This window comes from Eleutherodactylus coqui, chromosome 6 (genome assembly GCF_035609145.1).
Source record: "Eleutherodactylus coqui strain aEleCoq1 chromosome 6, aEleCoq1.hap1, whole genome shotgun sequence".
NCBI lineage: Eukaryota > Metazoa > Chordata > Amphibia > Anura > Eleutherodactylidae > Eleutherodactylus > Eleutherodactylus coqui.
In genome coordinates this window covers 202,912,792-202,925,984 of record NC_089842.1, presented here as the reverse complement: position 1 = coordinate 202,925,984, position 13,193 = coordinate 202,912,792, and the positions used below count along the sequence as shown (strand labels likewise).

The following is a 13,193-nucleotide window of genomic DNA, read 5'->3' as shown; positions in this document are numbered from 1 at the left end:
CCCCCGACTTCAGAGCAGATTTTTCGGGGGTTCAAAAGTCGTCTTATACGCCGGTATATACGGTAGATTAGAAGCACCCGCTAGCTCGTTTTTTTTGTGGATCTAATGGTAGGGCTGGGTTCACAAGGGGCGGCGGGTCCTCCACAGACATTACGCATGCATTTTTAAGCCTGCAACTAAGCAGCAAAATGGACGAGATTTGCAAAAATCTTGTTCACACACTGCTGACAGTCAGCTGTGGGCAAGCAGTGCCGAAAATGACATGCGGAGTGGAAATCAAATCTGCACCATGTCAACTGTATTGCCGTTTCCACTGCGGGCTCTCTTCTCTCTATGGGGAGAGATTTCTGCAGAGGAATAAAGCCTTTCGACTGCGGAAATCTCGTGGAATTTCTGTGCATTCCCACTGCAGACATTGCGTGAAATTTCCGCCCCATGGGAACCCAACCCAAGGGCTTATTTACATGAGCGATGTCCATGTGCAGTCTGTATTTGTAACTGACCCATTATAATAAATGGGGCTATACAGACATGCTGTATTTTTTTGTAGTCCATGGTCGGAAAAAAAAAAAGCATGTCCTACTCAGGTGCAACTTCCCCGATGACAATCACCCATTCAAGTCAATGGGTGCTCAAAAAGAAACAGAGAACATCTACATGCACTCCATTTTTCACTGATCGTTATCACGCATTTCTAGAAAAAAAATTGGGCGAGAGACAGATCACACATGAGATGCATACAGATGTCACACGGATACACACGTGCATTACAGGGATTTTCCAGGCACAAATACTATTTGATGACCTATCCTCAGGATTATTCAATAGTTGATTGGCTGGGGTCCACCGCTCAGGAACCAGGCCGATCAGCTGAGCGTGTGCCTGCTGTCAGCGCCATTATACACAGGGGGCGGAGTGGAAGTTACTGCTCAAACCCCTGTGTAGTGGCTAGTGTTTCAATGGAAGCTGCAACTGCAATTACAAGACTGGCCACTAAACAGAGCCACGTGTAACTTCCATAGATGTCAAAGTTGGTATATGCAACCACAATCCAACATTCACAGCAGGTTGAAACGCAACACAAATGATAGTCATTGGATGCGACGATGTGATGCTTGGATCGCCCTGTGGCCCAAGGAAAAGGGTCTGGAGTGTACAAGTTGTTACAAAGGTGCCGCCAACCTGATAATGCTCCACGTATGTGGGCGTGAGTGAACTGAGAGGCAATTACACACGAGATACTGCTCCACCGCGGCTGCAGCGCTGAATCCCGGCATTCATACACAAGTATACTTCTGCTTATTGCTTTCATGTGGCCAGCAATATTGAAGCAGGGTTTCCAGTAACCAGACACGTTAGACTCTGTTCACATCTGCGTTCATTGCTGTCCTGCTCCATAAGAGCAGAGCGGTGAAAACAGTGCAAGCACAGGATCTCATACATGATGGACAGCGGCACCTGACAGGCCCCGTAGACTAACGGGGATCCTTTGGCATTCTCGGACCGGGTCTACAAAGGAGCTTGCAATGCTCGGTAGACTCGGTAATCTGCATGACTGTGGCCCTACTGGCACAGTACATGCCCATTATACTATCCCAAAATATTTGTGGCCCCACTGGCACGGTACATGCCCAATATAAAATAACAGGGTATTTGTGACCCCACTGGCGCGGTACATGCCCAATATAAAATAACAGGGTTTTTGTGGCCCCACTGGCGCGGTACATGGCCAATATAAAATAACAGGGTATTTGTGGCCCCACTGGCGCGGTACATGGCCAATATAAAATAACAGGGTATTTGTGGCCCCACTGGCGCGGTACATGGCCAACATACCATGCCGGGTTATTTGTGGCCCCACTGGCGCGGTACATGGCCAACATACCATGCCGGGTTATTTGTGGCCCCACTGGCGCGGTACATGGCCAACATACCATGCCGGGTTATTTGTGGCCCCACTGGCGCGGTACATGGCCAACATACCATGCCGGGTTATTTGTGGCCCCACTGGCGCGGTACATGGCCAACATACCATGCCGGGTTATTTGTGGCCCCACTGGCGCGGTACATGGCCAACATACCATGCCGGGTTATTTGTGGCCCCACTGGCGCGGTACATGGCCAACATACCATGCCGGGTTATTTGTGGCCCCACTGGCGCGGTACATGGCCAACATACCATGCCGGGTTATTTGTGGCCCCACTGGCGCGGTACATGGCCAACATACCATGCCAGGTTATTTGTGGCCCCACTGGCGCGGTACATGGCCAACATACCATGCCGGGTTATTTGTGGCCCCACTGGCGCGGTACATGGCCAACATACCATGCCGGGTTATTTGTGGCCCTACAGGCACGGTACATGGCCAACATACCATGCCGGGTTATTTGTGGCCCTACAGGCACGGTACATGGCCAACATACCATGCCGGGTTATTTGTGGCCCCACAAATAACCCGGCATGGTATGTAGCTGAGGAGGGTCGGAAGTCAAACAAACAATCTAAGAGGAGCATACAAAGCAGTCACCAGAATCCGAGGGTCCTCAGGGACCAGCCGGCATACGCCAATCCACAAATCTGATGGCAGCCCTTGTACCAACCATGACTAGACTCTTCAACGCTGGCATGAACATTTCTCATCCACCCTAAACCATTCACCGGCTAATCGGTGCCATGACCTCGCATCTGTTGCTGTGGATGACCATTCTGTGTCTACAGATGCTCCGTCACAGGAAGAGGTCCATTCTGCTATTCAGAAAATTAGATAGGGACGCGCCGCCGGCTCAGATGGCATTCCACCTGAACTGCTGAAATGTGCAATTGAGCCGATAAGCACTGCTTTACATCAGCTATTTGTGCGTCTGGTTTTGTGGGAAAGTCTCCGTCGAATGGAAGGAGGGCATCATCCTCGCCCTGTACAAGGGGAAGGGCCCAAAAACAGCATGCACTAGCTACAGGCCGATAACGCTCCTTTCGGTTCCTGGCAAGGTCTTCGCGCATGTTCTACTCTCAAGGATACAAACACTCCTGACCTCCAAGCGGAGACACCAGCAGTCAGGCTTCACGGCAGGCCGCTCCACCATGGATGCCTTACTCGCTCTTAGGCTCCTCTCAGAGATCCATAGAGAATTTAACAAACCACTCCTCGCCACACATTTCGATCTCAAGGCGGTGTTCGATTCGGTCGACAGAGAAGCCCTCTGGAAGGCCTTGCGTGGCATTGGCGACACCAAATCGCTTCTAAACCTACTAAAAGACATGCATCAGGGCACATTCGCCAAAGTCTGTATCAACAGTTCAACCTCTGCTAGTTTTGAGACCTCGTCTGGTGTTCAACAAGGTTGCGTCTTGACTCCCGCACTCTTCTGCAGGGCCATGGACTAGATTCTTCAGCGTATTGTTCAATGTAATGGGGGTCACTCATCCGGAGTACCACTTCACTGACCTGGACTACGGTGACGATGTTGCACTCTTGGATGTTGCTTCTAATAATCTGAGACACTCATTGCTACAGTTCGATTTTGAGGCATCCTGTCTTGGGCTTCACATCTTCTGGCAAAAAAAAAATTAAGCTGCAGAATCTAGGAGCTGGCGCAATCCCTCTGGACCTAGACGTAAACAGCCAGAATGCTGACGTTGTCAGTGAGTTCGTGTACCTCGGAAGCATTCAGCACACAGATGGTAGGGCGCTTCCAGACATCCTGCAGAGAATAGCACTGGCAACCTCGGCGATGAGGTCCTTGGATAAACTCTGGCGGAGGCAGAACATAACACTCGGGACTAAGATTCGATTTTACCAGACCTGCATAATACCATTATTATACAGCTCAGAGTCCTGGACCATGCTGTCACAAACCACTGAGTGTCTGGAGTCCTTTCACATGCGATGCCAACGGCAGATTCTCCGAGTCCATTGGTTTGACTTCATCAGAAACAGCGAGATACAGGCTTGCACGGGGCTTGAGTGCATCACAAAACCAATAACAAGGAGACGACTTGCACTTTTTATTCATGTTTGCACGCTTGTCAGAAGCTATTCCGGCCCACAGTGCTCTAACCGCTGCATAATGACGGAGGGAAGGCAAATCTACTAAACAGTTTCTTCTCAAGTGTATTCACAAACGAGAAAGAAATGCCACACGAAATGTAGGGGAATAAAATGAACCCATCACAAAATATCTCATACCTAACGCAGGAGGAGGTGCGGAAGCGACTAAAGAAGACTAAAATCGATAAATCGCCGGGCCCAGATGGATTACACTCAAGGATACTAAGGGAACTAAGTGACGAGATAGCTAGGCCGCTATATCTAATATTTCTAGACACTATCAAGACCGGTGTAGTACCATTGGATTGGCACATTGCCAACGTGGTTCCAATTTACAAAAAAGAGAGCAAAAGTGAGCCTGGTAACTACAGGCCAGTAAGTCTCACTTCAGTAACGGGAAAAATTTTCGAGGGGATTCTGAGAGACGCCATTGATGAGTACCTCAAGGAAAACAAGGGAATAACTCCTCACCAGCATGGATTCATAAAGAGTCGCTCATGTCAGACAAATCTGATCAGTTTCTACGATGAAGCTCTAAGCTGGACCGGGGAGAATCTATTGATCTCGTATATCGACTTCTCTAAAGCCTTTGACACCGTGCCACATAATAGGCTAATATACAAAATGAGACAGCTCGGACTGGGCGAAAACGTGTGTAAGTGGGTAAAAAATTGGCTCAATGATAGAAAGCAGAGGGTGGTAATAAATGGTTCGTAGTCTGATTGGACCACAGTCGCTAGCGGGGTGCCACAGGGTTCGGTATTAGGCCCCACTCTGTTCAACATATTTATCAACGACCTGATAGAGGGGCTGCACAGCAAAATATCAATATTTGCAGATGACACAAAATTATACAATATAATTAATGCACCGGAGGACAATGAGCGACTATAAATGGACCTGGATAAGCTGGGGGCTTGGGCAGAAAAATGGCAAATGAAGTTCAATGTTGAAAAATGTAAGACTATGCACATGGGCAGGAGAAACGGATGTCACCAATATTCAATTAATAGAGTACCGCTAGGAAAAAGGGATATGGAAAAGGACCTGGGGGTATTAGTGGATAGTAGACTAAAGTGGAGTAACCAATGCCAGTCAGCTGCTGCAAAGGCAAATAAAGTCTTGGGGTGCATTAAAAGAGGTATAGGGGCGAAGGATGAGAACATTATCTTTCCATTATATCATGCCTCACATGGAATACTGCGTACAGTTCTGGTCACCGGTGCTCAGGAAGGATGCTACAGTGCTGGAGGGGGTTCAAAGAAGGGCAACTAAACTAATACATGGAATGAAGGGACTGGAATACCCAGAGAGGCTATCCAAATTGGGATTATTTACACTAGAAAAAAGACGGCTAAGGGGTGATCAAATAACTATGTATAAATACATGAGGGGAGAATACAAGGATCTCTCCCATGATCTGTTTACACCCAGGACCGCGATGGTAACAAGAGGACATCCGTTACGATTAGAGGAAAGTAGGTTTCATCACCAACATAGAAGGGGATTCTTTACTGTAAGAGGAGTTAGACTGTGGAACTCTGCCTGAGGATGTGGTGATGGCAAAATCCATAGAGGAGTTTAAAAGGGGACTTGATGTCTTTCTGGAGAGGAAGGACATTATAGGATATAAATCTTAAGTTAATTGTTAATCTGGGTATACAGGCAGGTAGGAACTATTAGGGGTTGATCCAGGGAACAGTCTGATTGCCATTAGGGAGTCGGGAAGGAATTGTTTCCCCAAAAGGGCTAATTGGCTTCTGCCCTTGTGGTTTTTTGCCTTCCTCTGGATCAACACAGGAGGATAGACAGGCTGGACTAGATGGACATTGTCTTCATTCAGCCTAACGAACTATGTTAATTGCTAGGAAAATCAAGAGACTACTCCCTGCCGAATGGAGGAGGCCTCCTGGTCATTCGCGGCGCTCGTGGGTGCAACAGATAGGCAACGCTACCTCCTCTGACATTAACACTGAATGGAGCAACACTCTCGTTCGGGGTCATTCTAGATCAATGCTACGGACCCTCGTCATCCAAGCGAGATAACTAACTAGCAATTGGGCGGTGAATTTGCAAGGTTACAATCTCTTCAGAAGAGACTGTGGAAACCAGAAAGGGGGAGGGGTATGTCTATATGTAAATCCTACTTAATGCAGAGGCTACGAGATGATATAGGTGCAGGAGATGAACATATCGAATCCCCGTGGGTTGAAATACAGGGAGAAAAAAAAAAAATATTGATAGGGGTTTTCTATAGGCCACCAAAAGCAACAGAAGAAGCTGAAATCTTACTATTAAGGCAGATAGAAGAGGTGTCAAACCGTAAAAAAGTAATTATTACGGGGGACTTTAATTATCCAAAAATCATTTGGGATAACGAGAGCTGCAAATCTCATAGGGGTGATAAATTCTTGAGAACATTTAAAAATAACTACCTTACCCAACTTGTGCGGGAACCAACTACAGGGAGGGCCACTCTGAACTTAGTATTAACTAACAAACCGGACCGAATAATGGGGGTGCAGGTTGAGGGGCACTTGGGAAATAGTGACCACAAAATAATTACCGTATATACTCGTATATTAGCCGACCCGAGTCAATAAGTTTTACCACAAAAAACTGGTAAAACTTATTGACGAGTATACGCCTAGCTATACTCAAGTATATACTAGGTAAAGAAAAAATGCAATACTCACCTCCCAGCCGGCGCCTGTCTCTCCGGCGGTGGGGCAAGCTGCTTGAGAATTCTCCCCGCTGACATCTCCCTGCTCGGCTTTGAATTTCCCCGCCGTCAGCGCTGTGTAAATAAACGCTGTGATTGGATCGAGCACCAGCCAATCACAGCTGGCGCTCGATAAACCTATCACAGCCATTCAGTGATGTCATCCACTGAATGGCTGTGAATGATCGAGCGCCGGTTGTGATCGGCTGGCCCTCAATCCAATCACAGCGCTTACCTACACACAGCACTGACAACGGGGGAATTCAAAGCTGATCATGGAGATGACAGCGGGGAGAATTCTCAAGCAGCTTGCTGCACTGCCAGGAAGACCATCGCGCCGGTGACACAGACGCTGGCTGGGAGGGGAGTACTGCAGGGTTTTGTTTTTTTTACCTCACACAAGTATAAGCCGAGGGGGCTTTTTCAGCATTAAAAAATGTGCTGAAAAACTAGGCTTATACGCGAATATATATGGCAATTTCTAGCTGTCAATTAATAAAAAACCTTTTCAGGGAGCGACAAATAAACTAAACTTTAGTAAGGCAAAATTTGATCAGCTCAGAACTACTATCGGTAACATTAATTGGGACAACATCCTCAAAAATATCAGTATAGACAACAAATGAGAAAAGTTTAAAAAGATCCTAATCACCTCATGTGATCAGTTCATACCCTTTAAAAATAAAAGAAACACAAGTAGAAGGAAACCAATGTGGCTCGACAAGACTGTAAGGGGGGGGGCAATAAACGAAAAAAAAAAGGGTTTCAACTACTAAGGCAGCGAAAAAGCGCTAAAATCTTACAGGGAAAAAAACGAAATATGTAAAGAAAAGATCAAAATTGCTAAGGAGGAGGTAGAAAGACTAATTGCCAAAGAGAGCAAAAACAACCCGAAACTATTTTTCAATTATATTAAAATGTAAAAAGATTTGCTCTGAGAGTACTGGCCCTTTAACAAATAATGCAGGAGAAATCATAGAAGACAATGGGGTGGGGGTGGGGGGAGGGGGCAAATCTATTAAATAGTTTATTTTCAAGAGTATTCACGAACAAAAAAGGAAATGTCACAAAAGATGCAGGGGAATAAAAACGAACCCCTCGCAAAATATTACATGCCTAACATAGGAGGAAGTGCAAAGCCGTTTAAAGAAGATTAAAATTGATAAATCGCCGGGCCCAGATGGAATACACCCTAGGGTTCTAAGGGAACTAAGTGATATGATAGCTAGGCTGCTATTTCTAATATTTATGGAATATCAAGATTGGGGTTGTACCACTGGAGTGGTGTATTGCCAATGTAGTTCCAATATACAAAAAGGGGTCCAAAAGAGAGCCTGGAAACTACAGACCAGTAAAAGTCTCACCTCAATAACTGGAAAAATATTTGAGGGGTTTCTTAGAAACGCCATCATACAATACCTCAATGAGAACAAACAGAATAACTCCTCACCAGCATGGGTTTATGAGGGGTCGATCATGTCAGACCAATCTGATCAGCTTCTACGATGAAGTAAGTTCTAGGCTGGACCTGGGAGAGTCTATTGATGTCGTATATCTGGATTTCTCTAAAGCATTTGACACCGTGCCGCATAATAGGTTGATATACAAAATGAGGCGCTTGGATTGGGTGAAAACGTGTGTATCTGGGTAAAGAATTGGCTCAATGATAGAAAGCAGAGGGTGGTAATAAATGGTTCATACTCTGATTGGACCACAGTCACTAGTGCAGTGCCACAGGGTTCAGTATTAGGCCCCATTCTGTTCAATATATTTATCAACGACCTGATAGTGGAGCTGCACAACAAAATTTCAATATTTGCAGATGACACAAAATTATACAATATAATTAATGCAACGGAGGACAATGTGCGGCTACAAACGGACCCAAATAAGCTGGGGGCTTGGGCAGAAAAATGGCAAATGAAGGTTAATGTTGATAAATGTAAGGTTATGCACATGGGCAGGAGAAACGGATGTCACCAATATACACTAAATGGGGTACTGCTAGGGAAAAGTGATATGGAAAAAGACATGGGGTTACTAGTGGATTGTAGATTTATCTTGAGCAACCAATGCCAGTGAGCTGCTGCAAAAGCAAAGTCTTGGAGTGTATTAAAAGAGGTACGAGAACATTATCCTCCCACTATATAAGGCACTTGTCAGGCCTCACATGGAATACTGCACACAGTTCTGGTCACCAGAGCTCAGGAAAGATGTTACAGTGCTGGAGGGGGTTCAAAGAAGGACAACTAAACTAATACATGGAACGAGGGGACTGGAATACCCAGAGAGGCTATCAAAATTAGGATTATTTACCCTGGAAAAAAGACGACTATGGGGCAATCAAATAACTATGTATAAATACATGAGGGGACAATACAAGGATCTCTCCCATGATCTGTTTATGCCCAGGAATGCGACAGTAACAAGAAGGCATCCGCTACGTCTAGAAGAAAGCAGGTTTTGTCACCAACACAGAAGGGAGTTCTTTACTGTAAGAGCAGTGAGACTGTGGAACTCTCTGCCTGAGGACGTGGTGATGGCAAAATCCATAGAGGAGTTTAAGAGCGGACTAGATGTCTTTCTAGAGCGGAAGGATATTACAGGATGTAAACATTGGGTGACCAGCGGGGTTGTAGATCCGGGTCTTACATTCAGGTCGGAACTATTAAAGGTTGATACAGGGATAATTCTGATTGCCATCAGGGAGTCTGGAAGGAATTTTTCCCCCGAAAGGGCCAATTGGCTTCTGCCTCTTGGGGTTTTTGCCTTCCTCTGGATCAACAAGGAGGTTGAAACAGGCTGAATTAGATGGACATTGTCTTCATTCAGTTTAACATACTATGTTAATATACTATTCCGGGTTATTTGTCGCCCCACTGGCACAGTACATGCCCAATATACTATTCCAGGTTATTTGTGGCCCCACTGGCACAGTGGATGCCCAATATACTATCCCGGGTTATTTGTGGCCCTACTGGCACAGTACATGCCCATTACATTATCCTGGGCTATTTGTGGCCCTATTGGCACAGTACGTGGCCCATAATACTATTCCGGGTTATGTGTTGCCCTACTGGCACAGTACGTGGCCCATAATACTATTCCGGGTTATGTGTGGCCCTACTGGCACAGTACGTGGCCCATAATACTATTCCGGGTTATGTGTTGCCCTACTGGCACAGTTCGTGGCCAATATACTATTCCGGGTTATGTGTGGCCCTACTGGCACAGTTCGTGGCCAATATACTATTCCGGGTTATGTGTGGCCCTACTGGCACAGTTCGTGGCCAATATACTATTCCGGGTTATGTGTGGCCCTACTGACACAGTTCGTGGCCAATATACTATTCCGGGTTATGTGTGGCCCTACTGGCACAGTTCGTGGCCAATATACTATTCCGGGTTATGTGTGGCCCTACTGGCACAGTTCGTGGCCAATATACTATTCCGGGTTATGTGTGGCCCTACTGGCACAGTTCGTGGCCAATATACTATTCCGGGTTATGTGTGGCCCTACTGGCACAGTTCGTGGTCAATATACTATTCCGGGTTATGTGTGGCCCTACTGGCACAGTTCGTGGCCAATATACTATTCCGGGTTATGTGTGGCCCTACTGGCACAGTTCGTGGCCAATATACTATTCCGGGTTATGTGTGGCCCTACTGGCACAGTACGTGCCCAATATACTATTCCGGGTTATGTGTGGCCCTTCTCGCACAGTACATGGCCAATATACTATTCCGGGTTATGTGTGGCCCTACTGGCACAGTTCGTGGCCAATATACTATTCCGGGTTATGTGTGGCCCTACTGGCACAGTACGTGGCCAATATACTATTCCGGGTTATGTGTGGCCCTACTGGCACAGTACATGCCCATTACACTAGCCTGGGGTATATGTGGCCCTACTGGTACATGCCCATTATACTATCCCAGGTTATTTGAGTAGCTCCTTAAATGGCAGAGAACCAGTTTAAGAGCAGATTGACACGGTCGTATTTGAATACCACCCAGTGAATACAACCCATTAATTTGGGTTTGTTCACCTGCGCACATTTTGCGTGTGCAATTCTACTGCGCAAAAAAAAAAAAATTAAATACATAAATGATATCCATAGCATGTTTTATTTCCGTGCACAGGAAAATTGAACATATGAAACAAATTAGGCTAATGAGCCATTTCAACATACATGACCGTGGCTGCGGGGTTTTTTAGTGCTTACAAATGTGCACAATTACCACACGCAAAAAGTACAGTGGGCAGCGAGCATGGTTTTACTTGCGGGACGAACAGTACTATTTTTCATTTTTGCACCCACATTGGCGTATTTTACTGTACTTTTCGCATACGCAAGGCATGTGCATTAGCGTGCACCGAAAAAAAACCCACCACCAATACTCCCAGACATTGGAATGACTTGGGCCAAGCTCACACGGGCATATAATAAGTTCGTATTACGTGCGTGATACACAGTCATTTTGCAGGCAGATACATTGCCTTACGCAGTTTCGCTCAGACTTGCGATGGACTGCGTACGTGCGATTCGCTGTGAAGCTCAGTGCAATATTGCGCCAGGCTGCGTCACTGCCGGCTACACGGAGGTAAGTCACACAGCGTCTTATGCTTATGGACGTGTCCGTCCGGCCTTAATTCAAGATGTCTTCTTTTTCCTGCGCAGTGTTTTACGTCTCTACTAGCGTTTTGCATTCACGCATCCCATTCTCTCTACATGCAGGAAAAACGGCGGGTTTTTTTAAATTTTTTTTTTGGCGCAACTGAAACGTGAGAGAAAAACACTTATGTGAACGAACCTATCCGTGCGTTCTAGTCACGATGCATCGCACGCGCAAATACGCCGCTGTGCAGCTGGCCTACAAACGCAGTCGACTGCGCAAACACACGTGCAAATCCGGCCTCAATGCCATTTTTTGTGGTAAACGTCTCACGTTTTGCGCCATTAGCCCTGGATGCGGTCCCGACCCCAACACCGACCGGACACCGAGCCTTCGGAAACCCAAAGCCCATCCAAAACCCCTCCTGACATTTTGTAGTAGCGGCCATCTGCAAACAGTTTGTGAGGCGAGCCCCGCCAGCAGCAGCAGCCCCATGTCTGCCGCCTCTTCCTGCCGCCTGTGGTGGCGTTCAGGCTCTTTTGTGTCCTAGCAGCCCCCTCCCTCGCCATATTGACTGCAGCCTTTTTACCTTTCTCTCACCCCCGTTATTACTATACCGCCCTCCAAAGGAGGAGGGGGACAGAAAACGTACAGCCACCATAACACGTTCTAATCCCCAGCATGGCAGGAGCTGTCAGACATGACTGGGATGCGAGCAGGCAGCGGCGGCGGCAGGGAGGGCGCAAAAGCTGATAAACAACATGCGACAATGGGGGGCGCCACAGCCACGACGTCACCCACATAGGCAGGCTGCGGGGCCTGCTCCCTCACACTAACATAGCCCACAGAATGAGGGGCAAGAGGTTCTTCAGCAGCTGCACGGTGCAGTCCGCTGTCTCCTCCTCTTACCCCTAATTGCTTCCAGCAGGGGCAGCAGAGACGAGTGCGGGAATGTAAGCAGACAACAGCGCGCCTCCCGCGCACCGGGCACACAGCGCATTCTCTGCCTCTTACCTCCGACCCTGTACATGTTGGCAGCCATGGCTAGCAGGGAGGGTGGAGGGCGCCCCCCCACCACCCTCGGCCACTTTCTATTCCGAAGTCCTTGGAGGGGGTCCCGTTTTTTTTTTCCTGTAGCTCCTAAAAACCAGGGTCAATTTCCCCCCCAAAATCTTGTGGTTTTTTTCCAAGCTTCTTTTTTTGGGGGGAAAATGGTGGATCGATCAGCCGAGGAGGAGGAGGAGGAGGGGAAAAGGATGCATTTAAAGGGGCAGTGCCCTGCCTCCTGATGGCAATGTGCTTGAAGGAAGGAGAGAGGAGAAGAAACACAGTGCTGGGCTGAGGGGAGGAGGCCGGGGAGGAAGCAGTCACTGACTACAAGCCTCTCTTCCCTCCCACTACAATAATGCTTCCTCCAGCATTGATGGCTTTTTTTGGAGAAGCTAGGTCGTTTGGTTCGGCTTTAGCAAAAACAATAGACTCTTTCGACTCCTTATTTAATAGTAAAGCGGTTCTGCTCGCCCGTCTGCTGCCCTTTGCGCCCAGTTGTGGGCACTATAGTGCCTGTCATCACCACCGTTTATAGAGACCGGTATGCTTTAGGTTCGCCAGGACTAAAAGTCACAGGCAGTAACCCTTTCACTGCTGCAAAGGTGACACACAGCACTGAGGACCATTAGTTGGGAGTTTGAGGGTTATTCCATGTAGAAGGTATATCCTGAGCCCACTGAGAAATTTGCAACAGGCCACCGCTCAGGGACTTTCTGCAGTGACAAGAAGGCGGCGCACTGTAAGGCTAGGTTCAC

The 13,193-nt window shown here is 47.3% G+C and overlaps 1 protein-coding gene across 9 annotated transcripts in view; it reads right to left on the bottom strand.

Annotated features, from left to right (window-relative positions):
- Nucleotides 1-12,730, bottom strand: part of MTA1 (metastasis associated 1) — a 203,744-nt gene extending 191,014 nt beyond the window's left edge. For all 9 annotated transcript variants that reach the window (XM_066608606.1, XM_066608608.1, XM_066608607.1 and 6 more), the window contains exon 1: nucleotides 12,403-12,730. In XM_066608606.1, the coding sequence (XP_066464703.1) occupies nucleotides 12,403-12,430 (28 nt within the window). In that variant the 5' untranslated portion in view covers nucleotides 12,431-12,730. The remainder of the gene's footprint in view (nucleotides 1-12,402) is intronic.
- Nucleotides 12,731-13,193: the final 463 nt, after the last annotated feature.